Source organism: Quercus suber, unplaced genomic scaffold (genome assembly GCF_002906115.3).
Source record: "Quercus suber isolate HL8 unplaced genomic scaffold, Cork oak 2.0 scaffold_398, whole genome shotgun sequence".
NCBI lineage: Eukaryota > Viridiplantae > Streptophyta > Magnoliopsida > Fagales > Fagaceae > Quercus > Quercus suber.
Window position 1 is genome coordinate 28859 of NW_027069849.1, and position 16733 is coordinate 45591.

At 33.8% G+C, this 16733-nt stretch overlaps 2 protein-coding genes across 2 annotated transcripts; both read right to left on the reverse strand.

Moving 5' to 3' along the window:
- Positions 1-1107: 1107 nt before the first annotated feature.
- LOC112003434 (putative FBD-associated F-box protein At3g50710) lies at positions 1108-2511 on the reverse strand. The gene is made up of 4 exons (XM_024035627.1): positions 2397-2511; positions 1881-2068; positions 1666-1829; positions 1108-1507 (listed from the first exon to the last, which is right to left on the reverse strand). The coding sequence occupies exons 1-4, from the start codon at positions 2509-2511 to the stop codon at positions 1108-1110; spliced, it is 867 nt and encodes a 288-aa protein (XP_023891395.1).
- A 3369-nt stretch (positions 2512-5880) lies between these two features.
- Positions 5881-11091, reverse strand: LOC112003620 (small RNA 2'-O-methyltransferase; the record flags this gene model as incomplete). The annotated part of the gene is made up of 6 exons (XM_065761127.1): positions 5881-6524; positions 6728-6844; positions 7381-7497; positions 7573-7724; positions 8373-9328; positions 10940-11091. Coding segments are annotated over 6 exons (1938 nt in total), but the record flags the coding sequence as incomplete, so codon positions are not given.
- Positions 11092-16733: the final 5642 nt, after the last annotated feature.

Consider the following 16733-nt stretch of genomic DNA (forward strand, 5'->3'; position numbering starts at 1 on the left):
AGTACTGAAGCAGAATATCGTGCTCTTGCTGACACCACATCTGAGCTCCTTTGGCTACGATGGCTTCTTAAGGATTTGGGGGTGTCCACATCCTCTGCTACTCCCCTTTATTGTGACAACCAGAGTGCTATTCATATTGCTCACAATGACGTCTTTCATGAACGGACTAAACACATCGAGATTGATTGTCATTTTATCCGTTCTCATCTTGTCCATGGTGCTCTCAAGCTTTTCTCCGTCTCCTCCAAAGATCAACTTGCAGATATCTTCACCAAGGCACTTCCTAAGGGACGCACTCGTGATTTGGTTGACAACCTCAAGCTGGTCTCACATCCACCTTGAGTTTGAGGGGGGCTGTTAATGTATTTTAGGTTATGGGCTTTAGGCCCAGATGGTTTACTTGTATAGCACTTGTACTTGTACTACACTTTACTTGTACTGCACACATATACTTACTTGTACCGCACACATATGCCTCCTATATAAAGGCATCACATGTATATTTCTAAATTATGAAATACAATACGATTATTCAGTATTTCTATCACCTTGGATGTTGTTCCTTAAGGACTTTAAGGTCAATCCGTTCTTTAGTCTACGTATTAACTAGGGAAAAATTTGCCATGCACCAAATGCATGTAATACCCCTCATTAACTAAAAATAGTACGGGTACAAACTACAAAGAACAAAGAAAATCTGAACAGTCAAACTCTGTAGCTAGTTTGTGGGGTAACAAAAATAAAGAATTTAGTTTTGTTGGGTACATCCAGCTTAGGCGAGGATATCTGGAAAGCCATTAACTTCTGTTTAATCATGTTGGATACAGAAATGTTCAAGTTTCTGCATTAGCCATTAGCACTCAACCCAAATCAAACCAAAAAAAGGCATAGAAACAATGATTAATTTCAAAAGTTGAACCACTATTGCTAACAGTCCAGCTCAATTTCAAGGTGAGTAATGCCCAGATCAATGGTTAGGGCCCACCCATCCCAAGGTAAAAATTTATATACAAGATGAGTATCCCTAGCATTATCACAACAGAGAACATTCATCAAATGCAATTTCACAAGTTTGAGAGTTCTTTGGGAACTTCTGTACTATCATGCTTATAATGCCTTGCGAACGCAAAGCTTCTCCTCTGATTCTAGATGACCATCAACAGTTATTTTCAATGTCTTTAATACTCTTGCCACCTTTAAGATCTGTCTAACAAGTTGCATCTCGTCTTTATCCCCTAAAAATCCTTTATAATTACAGGTTGTTAGGTGCGATGACAGACATTCAGGAACATCCAGTGGCTCCTCCCAAGAACTGTCAGGTGTGGGCTGGCCATAGGAATGTTCAGGGCACGATTCAAAGGCAAGTATCTGTAGCTTTGGAGCCCGTCCAAACAAGAATCGTATTGCATGCCACTCAAAATAAAGACATCCATTGAACTTCAAGGAGAACAAATTATGAAACATGGGAACATTGTCACCAAAAGCATGGCAGAGGATCTGCAAGCACCTCAAAACAATCACAAAGTCACAACTCAATCACAAAAATATCATTGTTATCAAGTACTTTCCCTACGAAAAAGGTAATGTGGCCTCAATTACCTCTGTGGTTTTTGTGGACAAACTCAAGGATTTGACATGAGCGAGTGGTCGAATCAAGTCCCATACCCTCTTTCATCATCTTCAATACTAACACCATTAACTATCTCAACTTGAAGGACTAATGCAACCAAGTGAGAGAGGTTTTCCAATACAACGTCCTCGATCAAATGACCCTTGAAAATTAAGTACTTGAGAGCCGGGCTGTTTATGTGGACTTTGAATGATGAAGACTGAAAATTATAATTAAAGCAACATAAATACATTCTTTTGAGTGTGGGTACTTGTATAACGATGTTGAAGTTGCCTTGATCTTCACGCAAAAACACATAGAGGCACAAATCTCGGAGGACAGGGCAGGCATTAAGGATGGCAGACACAGATTCAGAGTTTGCATAATTTAAAAGTGCAAGATGTAGAATCCTTAGACTTGGGAAACTAGCATCAGAAGGTGGATTGAGAGCAAAGTTGCCTGCCAATTTGAGAGCTACTAATGTTGTAGAAAAGAAGACACTGCGGGGAACTCTAGCAGAGTGTCATTGCAAATATTTAGACAAAGCTCTTTCAAACCACGTGGAATGGCGGCGCGGACCCATGTGTCGACATTGAAGGGATGACAATGTGTGAGCCAAACTATGCTCAATGTGTGGAGGGGCATGGGATTGGAAATGGCTTTGCGAAGAGTCCATATTATGGACGCTAGTCACACTATATCCATGAAGCTCAAGTCAAGATTCGGCCGGTTTAAGTCTGTTTCTATTAAGTGAAGTTGTGGAACGAGAGTCCATAGAGTCCTCCACCTGCTCGACAAAATGCTCGTGGCGACAGATTCTCCAATTGAGAGATGGGAGAGTATGCGGGTGAGGCGAGAGTCCGGCAGAGTGCTGATAATGTCAGGGTCAGCAGTAGAGGCATTACGATCCTAAGATCCTACATCCCTAAACTGTCTTAAATCTTATTAGGATCTTTACTAAGGTCAAATCTGTGTGAGAGTTCGATCCAGATCTTAGGATTTTATAAAATCTTGATCCTTGTGATATAAAGGAAAATTAAAAATTAAAAAAAAAAAAATGGGCATCCAAATGGAGTCCAAATGCCCCAAAATTGATTTTTAAAAAAATGTAATAAATAGATTAGCTTAGTGGCCTTAGCCAAATATATATATATATATATATATAATCAAAGTAATTTAAAACAATAATAAGGCAGTAGAACCAGCTAGGTTAATAGTTACAAAGCTTAAACTAGTCATCTTTATAAGGTTTGTAGGGAAATAGTGGTAGTAAGAAACTCTCTTACTCAAAGAAAGACTTCTAAAAGAAAGAGTTTTTTGAAGAAGAGAATTTTGTCCTAAACTTAAGGGACAACCCCCTTAAATAGGCAAAAATTTGGAATAAATAGTACTTTTTCACTTTTTGACTTAAAATCTTCGATAATTGGGGTCTTTTCTGATTCTTTAAACCAAAGAAAGTTCGAAAAAACAAAAAGTCAAAAGAATATTCAAAACATTATTATGTAAAAGACTTTGAAATGACTTCATTTACGCATGGAGCAATAATATATATAAAAGGAAAAGTTAAACCCTAAGGCTCACGTAAGTAATTAGTCATCACCATAACGACTTAACCTAATAAACAAAATCACAAAAAACATAAGAGAAGAGAAGAGAATAGACTACTAGAAAGTTGAGGGCAAGTGCAAAAAGCTGACAAACTCGACAGTGAGGCAACAGTGAGAGAGACCATCGACAACAACGGTAATTATCTAATGGACGATTAGACAATTACATTTAATGATCACCACCTTTTGCTTCCGCAGAACCTTTCTTTTTCAAGCCGTATGGCCCAAAACCAAATGAACAGCCTTGTCTTGATCAACCACTTGAGTCTCTGATTTTCACGTCGGCTACAACTACAAATTCATTGACCCCAAAAGCTTGAGAAGCATCAATGGCAAAGGACTCAATGGCTGGCCCCAAACATTCGCAAAGATAAGGGTCAAGGTAGAAACTTTCGAGCATATCCAAGATGTTGAGTTTTCGAAACTCCGGCGAGGCCAAGACACGTGGAGGAAAATAGAAAACTTCGACAAAATCAGGAGAGAAAATGTCTTCGACCAAAGCCAATGTTGATGGGTCATTAACATTAGCACTGGTCTGAATAATTTGAAATTGGTACCTCTATGTCATTCGGATTTTAATGGCTCCTATTGATTCTCCTAATGGGTTTTTAGATCTGTACCCTTCCATGTTGAGATTGTAATCCAAAGTGCAAGCGGCCATTGATATGATACGGGTTCTTTCAAGAATCTTGAGAGAGAGAGAGAGAGAGAGAGAGAGATCTAGAGTGAGAAAGAGGATTTTTGTTATGTAATTTGCTATACTAACATTGAATTGGGAGACAGTTCTATTTATAAGGCCAATGACAGCATCACTTGCTGTTTCTTGTTTTCCTTGGGGCTAAAGAAAAAGCCACCGTCATACCAACGTCCACAGAATGTTAATAACGGCTATATTCATATTTTGTGCTACCCAAATCCTTTTTCAATATCTTATCTTCTTAATGTCCCCATGAAAAAAAAAAAAAGGTAAGATATACTACCGTAACTCCTCATTGGTCTATATGTTTGGTGTTAATAAGGGTTGCGTGGCTCAAACTCAAGCACGAAAGGTGAGATGGATGAAGTGCTTGACCACTAAACTCTTACACCAAAGTCATGTAATGTCTATGCAATGTCTTATTAAAATCCATTGTGATTGTAAACCCAATGCAAATCCTTTATCCAAATTGTTAATTAAAAGAAATCAATGTGAACTCATATAATTTATTTGAACTTTAGATAAGTCTATTATTAACTTAAAAAAGGAGGAAATTTTATTTATACGGTTTAAATGATATCCCATCACGTGAACTCAAGTGATGTTTGCTCTTTATGAATAGTAAGCGATATTTTGTGTTTGAGGCTAAGAAATATAATTTTAATTTCAACTTTGGGACCAAGCTATGTTATTGACTTTATCATTTGTTAATTGTCAGACAGGATATATAGATCTTTCAAAGTTTCTAGCTCATATAAAAACAGATTCTCCACACACACACAAAAGCTTATATAAAGACCGTACTCATGTTATAATATGGCTAATTTGATAGGCACACAATTTTTGGGAAGAAAGAAGCTATATTAGAGAAAAGAAAATAGAATTTTGGTTCTTTAAAAGGAATTTAAATAAAATAGATAGACTGCTTTGAGGGAGTCCAACCTCATATGGGTTCTAATTTTTGAAGAAAAAATGCCGAAATCTTTATTCAATAATACTTGACCAACATAAAAAATAAAAACAAAGACTCCACAATGTATACATTCTAAAAACAAGGAAGAAGGAACCAACAACTCCCAAACAAAATACAAATATACAATCAACAACTTCTAGTCATGGGGCTCACTTTCACATAATCTTCTACTAAAGACTAGGACACAACTAAACCAAATTAACTCCTACTACCAAGAATTAGAAACGACTCTAATAACAAACTCCTATAACACATTGACAATGACTCAACACAATTAAAGGGAAGTATTATTCCATTTCCTCACGATCTATTATGACTCGTTCTCTTTTCTATCTAAAGAGGACATAATTCAATCCTTGCTTCAAAGAGAAAAAAAGACCTAATTTAATCCCGTAACATAGAATACCACCATCTATATGGATAAACCCCAAATTCTACAAATAGTGTATCCTACTACCAAGAATTAGAAACGACTCTAATAACAAACTCCTATAACACATTGACAATGACTCAACACAATTAAAGGGAAGTATTATTCCATTTCCTCACGATCTATTATGACTCGTTCTCTTTTCTATCTAAAGAGGACATAATTCAATCCTTGCTTCAAAGAGAAAAAAAGACCTAATTTAATCCCGTAACATAGAATACCACCATCTATATGGATAAACCCCAAATTCTACAAATAGTGTAGTCTTACAACAAAAATTAAACTAATTCAGGACCCTTACTTTTCTCACCCTTGCTATTTGCATGCAACAGAACTAAGTCACACAAACTTATTACATTTATTGCCAGGACAAGACTTACCAAAGGTGTAGATTTTGGAATCAACATAGGAAGAAGATTTAAAAATAAATAATTTAATAAATAAACTTCGATCTGCAGTGAGTGAATGGACCTGAGAAAGCATCAGCTGATTTACAGGTATAATATCCAAAAATATGGGTCAACATAAGTCTAAATTAAGCAATTGAAAGAAGAGAGCCAACGGTAAATCTGCAAAGGACAAGAAATTGCATTAGTTTTGGGGGCACATCTGTATGCATACACATGCATTTTCTTTTGATTCAATAAATATTTCCCTACCAAAAAATTGGTTACTCAATCTAGGAGGCCTAAAGCTCTAATAAAATTAAACAGAAAACCCCAGTTGACACGTTCCAAATGGACAGTATAAGGAAGATGAAGTTGTCAGCTAGAAGACGTTGAACTACTCCACTCCCATAAAACTTGGTAATGATGTTCTCTATCTGCATTCTTAAAATGATCTTCTCCCTGAGGCGGGCAAATTCTTCTGAAGACAGCAATCTGGGAAGCAAACCCTGGTTCCAAGTCAGCAGATCCACCTACCCCACTGAACTCAACGCTGTAATTGTGCTTTGCAGCTAATTCAGTTGCCCAGTGGTTGAACTGCTCTCTAGTCCACTCAAATTTGTGGTCATGGTTGCGAAATTTACAGGATTGCGACTGGGTTTTCTCATCTGGATCCTCTTCTTGGCTTGGTGGACTAGATTTCTGGAGTATCACATTGTATTCATAGTTTGGAGTTGAAACAATAAGAACCTTTGGACAAAAATAACTCAGCACAACATCTCCAAACAGACATGCCTGATCTTCTTCCATATGCTCAATAACCTGTTATTCCAAAAATTCAGCTGTCAATCAGGACCAGTAAGGAGCCAGTTTATTGATATGGATGAAAATATATAGCATATAATTTTCCATTGTATTTGCCATTTTAAAGGCAGGAATGGAAACATTTCAACAGCTAAAATAAGGTAACAGAAAGTATGCATTTTAGGAAAAAATTAAGTGAATTGAGAAGGGTAATAGAATACCTCTAAGCAAGTGCCAATATCAAACCCACATAATCGGGAATCAAAATCTGTAATGGAACCATCATAAAGAATGGCAGAATTGATGCCTGTATTGTTGCTCAGTTTTGAGTGAAGAATCTGCAGTACTAACAAGAATCAAGATCCTCAGATAAAGCATGTGGTTAACTGTAAAGGAATGAAACATCATAGTAGAAAGAAAATACAGAGATAAAATCCACAAACTTTTACATAAGGGAGAACTTTTTTTTTTTTTAATTTTTTTTAACAAGGATGAAAAGGTTTTATTCTTAATGTATACACCATGCAAAACACGTGGATGAAATAAAATGCACTCAAACCAAGGAAACAAAGTCAAAAGTATCCTCTAAAGATCTGTAACCTTTAAATTGGTTATTTTTCCATCAAAAAAAAAAAAAAAAGTTATTTTTTAGGCAAAGGACCAACATTTTCTTCGTAAGGCTCTCAATGATTAGACTGGCCAATTAAACAATGAAACCAGTACCCTTGAACATAATCAAGGTGTTTAGCAGAAATCTGACATTATTCACTCCACTAGGTAATAAACCTAAGATGGAGTGACCATTACTCAAAAGAAAATTTTGGGATTTAACAAGGAAATTATGCAAAACTGAGCAGCTGTAAATGGTTCATACCTTTGCTGCACGGCCTAGACTCTTCTGTGAAATATCAACACCAACAATTTTTTCCAGAGCAGTTGGATAATTTAATATCGAATCCAATAAACTACCAGAGCCACATCCAAAGTCAACCTGAAGATAAAACAGAGATCAACTAAATTTAACATATCAGCACAGAAAATTCACAGATGAGAAATGCTGGCATACCAAAGTAGTGGCACCAGATTCTTTGATGTGTTGGACTGCATATTCCACACGTTGCTTTGAAAGTGGAGGGCTGAAAAGAGCCTGCTCCATTCTGTCTTCCAGAGGTTCTGTTACCTGCAACAATCTTATAGAATACTCCAAGCAGCAGGATTCTGCATGTAAGAGAACAAATAAGACAGTGCACAGTTAGTTAGATCTCAGAATCAATACTCGAAGTAAAAGAAATGAAAGAAAATAGATAGGCCCTTACTACAGGTTGGCAATCAGTTACAAATGGTGTCAAAAAGTTCACTCATAAGTTGCCACATAACATAGAATTTGTTATATTTCTCAAAACATGTTCCATTATCTTAGAGAAAACAGTTTTGAAGGAAAAGATAAACTGAAAGAAGTTGTTTCCCTCAATTTTAATCATGCATCTCTTGTTGACACTAATAATAAACCAACATTGCTGTATTGCCTCCTTGCAGTAAAATAGGAAGTACTTTTCATAATCTCCTACCAACAAGGAGCAATGAGAGAATTCTCAGTGTGCAGCTTTTTAAGATTTGACCCTCTTTTTCACCACTCAGTCAAATGATTTCTTTTTTTAACAGATGCAAATGTTTAACAATGTCAGCCAATCAACAGGGCATGACCAAGCAATTGCATGCCTTCAACATAATGAAACCACCTTGCAATCAACTTTGAAACTGAGACTGAGAACATCAATATAAAAAATTCAGATTGTTAAGAATTCATCGATTTCATAATTACGAGTCAGATTCATGTAGCTACAATGAAAGGATAGGGAAACTCACTTGAAGATAACAATGAAAGAGTCCTTGCAGAATTAGCAGCTGCAGCTAAAATAAACTCTTTAGGGGGCAACTCCGTTTTAAAACAAGCAGACTGACCAATGGACATCTGAGTCACAACTGTTTCAAGATGGGGAATCACTGCTCCAATCCCTATCTCAAACTCAAACTTGGGATTACTTTCAAGATTTTCTTTCATATGTTCACCTTCTGTTACCAAAAAAACAGAATAACTAATACATAACAAGGACCCATTGGAAGGGCAGACACCAGAATCTGGTCCCTCAATGTTTAAAGATTGAACTCCTTGTTCTGGCATAGTATTTAGCATACTCACAGTGTTTGGTTCTAGACATTTGACCCCTTCAGTCTCAGCATGGTGAACAGTATGAATTGATTGAGACAACACAAACTCCTTAAGAAAATTTTCATGAGAAAATTGAACATCGAGGACATTGGCAGTACTATTTAGCTTCTCTGAAGGCAACTTTAGGTCCTTAAAATACAAGTTTAACCAGGAGATAATTTTTAAAGAAGTGTTCTGGATGGAATCATTCTGCTTCTTAAACAAATCTTTGGGGGAACATTCTATAATCAAATCCTGACTCTTCGAAAATATTTTTATTTCACATTGATAGCTGACTGCTGATTCAACTGATTCCCTGGCATCAGTAGAAATAGCACCTCCACTTGCACGTTCTGTCTCTTCTTCAGATGAGTCTGTAACCTTCAACTTCTTGCTTGATCCAGGTGACTCAGACACTGCTTTTAAAGGAGTACTTATAGGAGAAAAGACTGGTTCAGATAGCCTATGCTGACGACAGAATGTAAACAGGACATCTCTTGGCAAAGAACCCCTCCAATTTGTTCTTGTAGTGAATGCCAAAGGAAACTCTGCTGTTAGTACTGCTTCTCTGGACAGCTTGTAAATTCCACTTGGTATCTTACTTATGAGCATCCTGAAATCCATCTAAATATGACTAATTTAGGCAAGGGTGCATGGTTACACAATAATTCAGCAAAAAGCACAATAGCTGCACATGTGAAACTTACTCTCCACCTTACTCTTTGACAAGAAGGCTAAAAAAATATGAAAAAAGAGAAAAAAAAAAAAATTGGGAAACCTTCAGAGTTTTCCAAAACAACTCCAACATCTTGGAAGGCTTCACAAAAATGGTGATCTCCCCTATGATTTTGTAATTTGTAATTTTTTATCATTTGCGCAAAAATAAAAGTAATTAAATGGTTAATAGAATTATCATAATGCTAAATATTAGACTCTACCCAACTGAGAGACAATATTAACGAAATAGTAATCCAAAAAAAAAAAAAAGAGCTAATTAATTATAAAGATTTAAGATACAAAACATGTTAGAAATGGAGACACAAATAAAACAGAACATGTATCATAATATACTGAAATGGCATGAGGAAATGAAAAAAGATTCATAAATTTTGTTCAGACAATTCACCAACAAAGTATCCATGAAACATGATTTGTGGAATTTAAACTGATCATAGAGCAAACTGCACAAAAGTACTAAATAAATGCAGATTCTTCATGCTTCTGCATTAATTTGGATAAAACATAACGATCAAGTATCATTTGCAGCTGGCAAGGCAGGTTCTATAAACACGGGTGTAAGAGTTTGTAAATTTCCTCCAATCGAAAGCTGTCCCTCAGAAGTAGCAACAAGCTCAGACAATCTTGAAGCGGCCCTCATAATCAATGGAATAACAAGAATGGATTTGATTCCACCTTTGGATTAATGCATTTGCAAAAGATTGTTAAGCTTTGAATCACAGACAGCCATGACAGAAAGCGGAACCAACCCACAAAGATCACCTTCTCTCTCCAAAGCTGCTCTTAAGTGACCACTAAGGGGTGGGGTGGATCAGATGAGAGGAACTTTACCATGACACAAAAGCAACACAGAGAAGGTCAAGAGACAAAAAATATACCAAGGTAACATAGAATTTTATTTCCAAAAAAGTTTGCAGCAGGATGTGTTTATATTATAACATCAATGAAGGTTTAGAAAAAAAATGAGCCTATAGAAGTCATCCTCTATCTGTATAGTTGCTTAAAGTGACACCTCACAAGACAGATAATTTAATTATATCAATGCCAACATAGAAAAGTACAAAGCTACATAAAAATCAAATCAAGGTAAGGCTCCATAGAAAATCATATAAATNAGCAAACTGCACAAAAGTACTAAATAAATGCAGATTCTTTATGCTTCTGCATTAATTTGGATAAAACATAACGATCAAGTATCATTTGCAGCTGGAAAGGCAGGTTCTATAAACACGGGTGTAAGAGTTTGGAAGGCATGTTACGGTCAATGTATAATTAAATGACAGTCTAGGCAACATCCACATTGAATCTTTTTAAGATTACTTAGATTTGTTGAATTTCATATTGTAATTGGTTAGGATTAGTGGGTTACACATCCTATATAATCTAGCAGTCCTTCATTTAAGTATAAAATTATAATTTTTGAAATCACTTGAAAAGGATCAATATGGTAAAAAAAATCAATAAAATCCATGAAGTCAGAAGAGACCTATAATATGATTGCACGGATACATCTTCATAGAAAAGGTCTTTGGACCTCCGAGTGAATCCAATGGATGCCAAAATTGCGTCACCATATATATCTTGACTGGACAAATAACTTGCCCTTGCATTTAATGATACTTCAGAATGAAGAGCTTCTTATGCTTAATTGTCTAAGTAATTTAATAAGCAATCCATCAGCATGTAAAACTCAGGGAAAAAGAAGAAAAGCAAAGCACAGTAGTCAGGGATTCAGATTGCCCCAAAAAGGCCAAAAAAAGAAATATCATGACACACTAGTTACATGACTAAGGGCATGTTTGGTACACAAGAATAGATTCAGGAATGGAATAACTATTCCTTTGTAATCACCATTTAGTTGCTTGGTTACGGTTTCATTACAGGGAATAGCTATTCCTTAGCAAAAGGTCCTTAATAATTATTCCTTAAGTCACGTAGCTCAAAAAATTGAAATTCCCCAAAAAACGATTGTTCTTTCTCACTAGAGTCGGTAAGAGTAAGATTATTTTCTTCAATGAATAGGTAAAATTTATAATTATTGATTGTTATATTTAATTATTAAGAAAAAACTGTTGACAAGTATAAGTCTAATCAATTGTATTATGATACGAATTTTAATTAAGAAAAAACAAACAAACAAAATTACAAACTCATTTTTCCATATGTATTAATTTAAATTTCAAATATGTATTAACTTCTTTTTTTTTTCTTATTATTGAAAATGCATTATTTTTTCACCCCAAAAAAATCAAACTTGTTTTGTATATCAACTTTTTCAAGTAAGTGAATTTGTCATTTTTTAGATTTTTTTTTTTTTTTTAAGTTTCCACATGTGAGCTTATTAGAATTAAATATTTAGGAGAAGCTTTACTTATAAAAAAAAATATATTTAGGGGAAGTTTTAATCGTTTTAGACATTTATGGAGATAACAACTTTGAACAAAGGACAATCCTTTTTTATTTTTTTGGTAGAAAGAAAATTCAATAAAAATAAAGAACCAAACGAGTTTTAGGACAAAGCCTGTTACAAACACACCATTCAATCCGAAAGATAAAAATCTAACAAGTCCACTGGTGGACCATCATACAACACAAAAACGGAGGTTTGATTGAGTCCCAACCTTGCCAAACTATTAGAACATCTGTTAGTTAATTGATTTTACAATTATTTTATCATACATAAGCAGATGTTAAGTGAGATCAACAAAGAGAACAATATGATTATATAAGAGTATTTTAGGAAATTTGATTGGGATATGACCCTATTCTATCATCAAATCAAGCTCTACCAAACTATGAATTACATATTTAGGATTTTATTCATTAGCTCAAAAAATTGAAATTCCCCAAAAAACGATTGTTCTTTCTCACTAGAGTCGGTAAGAGTAAGATTATTTTCTTCAATGAATAGGTAAAATTTATAATTATTGATTGTTATATTTAATTATTAAGAAAAAACTGTTGACAAGTATAAGTCTAATCAATTGTATTATGATACGAATTTTAATTAAGAAAAAACAAACAAACAAAATTACAAACTCATTTTTCCATATGTATTAATTTAAATTTCAAATATGTATTAACTTTTTTTTTTTTTCCTTATTATTGAAAATGTATTATTTTTTCACCCCAAAAAAATCAAACTTGTTTTGTATATCAACTTTTTCAAGTAAGTGAATTTGTCATTTTTTAGATTTTTTTTTTTTATAAGTTTCCACATGTGAGCTTATTAGAATTAAATATTTAGGAGAAGCTTTACTTATCAAAAAAAATATATTTAGGGGAAGTTTTAATCGTTTTAGACATTTATGGAGATAACAACTTTGAACAAAGGACAATCCTTTTTTATTTTTTTGGTAGAAAGCAAATTCAATAAAAATAAAGAACCAAACGAGTTTTAGGACAAAGCCTGTTACAAACACACCATTCAATCCGAAAGATAAAAATCAAACAAGTCCACTGGTGGACCATCATACAACACAAAAACGGAGGTTTGATTGAGTCCCAACCTTGCCAAACTATTAGAACATCTGTTAGTTTATTGATTTTACAATTATTTTATCATACATAAGCAGATGTTAAGTGAGATCAACAAAGAGAACAATATGATTATATAAGAGTATTTTAGGAAATTTGATTGGGATATGACCCTATTCTATCATCAAATCAAGCTATACCAAACTATGAATTACATATTCAGGATTTTATTCATTTATTATCACCAACACATGCATAGGAATAATTATTCTATTACAGCTTCTTGGATTATGTTTAATACTTACTCTTATTCCTAAGTAATTATCATTACAATATTACCAAACATGCACTGTTCCAAAAAACTATATATTAATTAAAATAGAAACAAAGTTAGCTACTCTTAGTTATTTGAATTCCAAAAATAGAAACAAATCCCTGTGTAGTAGGAAAAGAAAGATTGAAAAAAAAAATATATATATATATATATTAAAAAAAACTATTCACAATTTATTGCCAATTCAAGCCACTAATAAGAAAGATTGAAAAAATATATATATATATATATATATATTAAAAAAAACTATTCAGAATTTATTGCCAATTCAAGCCACTAACCTCATTTGAAAATAGAAATGCGAGACGTTCAACTAATAAATCTGATGCTTCCTGCGGAGTGGGACTATCAGTTGAAATTTGGATGCCTAGCTGTGGAAGAAGAAATTTATCCCCCCCCAAAAAAAAAGGACAAAAATGGTTATTACCAAGTGTTGTTCCCACAAAAGTAGATATCACAAGTGAGACAATATATGAAGTACTGGCCAGACAATGAATAAGAAAACTAGCAGTGGTAATTAATGGAAAGGGAGATGAACAAAACCTTCTCTATAGCCATCTCTGCAGCAGATTTCTCAGCATCCTTCTTTCTCTTAAATATTCCTGACTCAATTGTAATTTCTGGCAGCTGCAAGATGCAGCGGTAACTACAGGGCCCTTTCTGTGGGATGGCCAATCCTGGACATCCCTTTTCAGAAGATTCCTGTACTTCCTCTACCTTATAGCAAGCCTTGCTACCAAACTTTTGGAATATAATAGCTTTAGGTGTAAGGGTTGTCCTCTTGACCGCATCAGCTGGGGATTTTCCATCTTCCATCACTATCATTTGAGCATTTGAATATAAAAATTACCAAATTACAAATTTATCACATAAATAAAATAATATCTAAAAGATAGTTCGTTAAATTTCATTAAGGAAAGGAGTGATATATATAAGATTAGCATCTATTTGGTAAGTAGTATAGAGTATTAATGTAGACACTGCATTTTGGATGCGGTTTCTCACAATTAACCAAATTTATTTAAGCAATTAACATAGTATGAAAGGGGTGATATATATAAGATTAGCATCTATTTGGTATGTAGTATAAAGTATTAATGTAGACAATGCATTTTGGATGCGGTTTCTCACAATTAACCAAATTTATTTATAGCAATTAACATAGTATGAAAGGGCTTTCTATTTTTATTATTATTTCTTACTTAAACAATATGGACTTTCTTCTTGCAAGTCAAAAACTAAGGAATGAAGCAATAAAGTCAGAATTTTGATAAGTATGAAAATGTGAGAAAATTTCTACAAAACCCCAAATTTATTTACTCTTTTTATGTCCCTCAATTTTCTCAGCAAAGTTAGCAGTAGGCAATAAGTTTCAAAAGTCTTCAAATAACTTGCATGGTGATCTTATATAAGAAGGACCCAAAAAGATTTGACTTTGAAAACAAAGGACATAAATTTAGGTAATTTTAGCAAATGGGTCTGAAACCAAGCAATGCAGTAAGCAATTGGGACAACATTAGAGTGAAAATTGAGCAAGAAAAACTCAATGGGTTTTCGTCCAACAAGTTAAAAGCACAGAAACAAAAGAAAAAAAAAAAAAAGCATAGATTGAAGCCATACCTAAACATGGGCAATGGGAAATTGTTCAGCTTTTTGGGGTTTGAGTTGAGTGTGGTGCTTGTGTTTGTGTTCTGTGGGGTTTTGGGCTTTTGGGTTTACTTCTTACTTGGGTGGTTTTGGAAAAGCAAGAGTTTTTAAAGAGTTAAAGACTTAAGACTTAAGAGAGAAGGGGGCACTGAAGTGGAGTGAGAGGGAAAGGTTAGTGAGTCCAATCAGAACTGAACCAAAAAAAAAAAACAAAAAGTCACGCCTTCCCCACCGGCCTTGAACGTGGCAGTTAAGGAGTTACTTTTTCTCTTTTTTATTTTTTTATTTTTTTAGGAGAATCGGTAAGAGTAACTTTTATGTCTTTAACGCCATAAACTAAACCACAATTTTTGTCCGGAGTGATAAGTTATGATCAGTTGTTTATAGCTTTTATTTGTAATATCACAATGATCACATTTTCTTTGCAACTTATAGATTATCACATGGATAATATTGCGGCAAAAGTTGTGGATTAGCTTGTGCCCCTCATTTTTTTTTTCTTTTTTACTTTTTTTGTTTTGTAGTTAAGGTGAAGGAAGGAATTTCATTTTTTTTTTTCCTTTTTAGGGAAATAATGAAGTGCACGTATGGTACATACAACACTTAAAAATTGTGCATTCAAACTTCACAAATTCTATGTAATTTAAAATGAGAAAATTTTCATAATTTAACTAAAATCATTTAACTTGCTCAGTTTAAAATAAGATAATTTACCTATTTGAAGGTTGAAACCCACCATTTTTCAATATTTATCAAATTTCTTTTTTCCTTTCTTACGTGACAAACTTTATTTTAATTCATTCTTCCCCTACTAGATCAAATCATCAAATTAGGGTGGGAAAAGGATTTTTATCACCTAAATTTTTAGGTAGTATTATTTAAAACATAAAAGGAACACTTATTTAATTGCTTTCCTATATATTTTGGTAAAGATAGGAGAGAAGGCTCAAGAGAGGAGAGGAGAGGAGAAAGTGATCATAATGTATTAATTTTTAATATATTTCAAAAAAAAAAATGTTGATACCACAACATTTATACTATTTTTGCCATAATTCGTCACGTAAAGAATTATGAGTGGTAGAGAAAAAATAAAAGATCCATATTTTTACCATTCATAATTTGCCATGTGACAAGTTGAGTAAAATATTAAACCTTTTCCTCTACTCTTATCATCTCCCTCTGTCTCCCTCAATTTTGAAACATATTAAACTTCTTAATAAAGTTTCCAAGATACAAACTACTCGAATCTAGAAGCTGGCAAAAAAGAATTGAAAAAAAAAAAAAAAGCAAAAGAATATTATTTGCGATGCCCACTAATTAACAAAGTCTCATATTTCAATACAATAATTATAGAAACAAAGTATAAGAGATGGGAAGATTAGGAAAAGCAAACCAAGTTCAATGTATTCAAGAGGTGATGGTGTAAAAATTCTATTTCTATTTCCTTTCCTTTTGTAATTTAATCTAAAAGCAGAGTCCTTTTTCTCCAAAAATAAATAAATAAATAAATAAAATTCCTTTCCTTTCTATTCTTTTTGCAAGTGACGTTTTTTTTTTTTTTTTTTTTACAAAATTATATTTTAGAACCTATAATTTAGAGGGTTCTACAAATAAAACCTTAAAATTTTGAAAATAATAAACTAATCCTTCAAATTTAAAAGATACAACAAATTAAACCTCAAGTCCCATAGACCCTCACAATCACACCATTAGGCATTAGCTCTGACTAGGGGTGTTCGCAATGCGGTGTGATGCGGTTTTGGACCATTTTTAGCACTGCACTTTGTGATGCGGTTTAGCTAAAACCATAACTGCACCGCAC

What these genes read in the sequence shown, in the direction of transcription:
- LOC112003434 (XM_024035627.1), bottom strand. Translation starts at nt 2,511, where the DNA reads ATGCCTCTACTGCTGACCCTGACATTATCAGCACTCTGCCGGACTCTC. An exon ending in ACTTCAACATCGTTATACAA is followed by an intron (nt 1,830 to 1,880) that starts GTACCCACACTC and finishes TATAATTTTCAG; the next exon opens with TCTTCATCATTCAAAGTCCA. An exon ending in ATTGAAGATGATGAAAGAGG is followed by an intron (nt 1,508 to 1,665) that starts GTATGGGACTTG and finishes GATTGTTTTGAG; the next exon opens with GTGCTTGCAGATCCTCTGCC.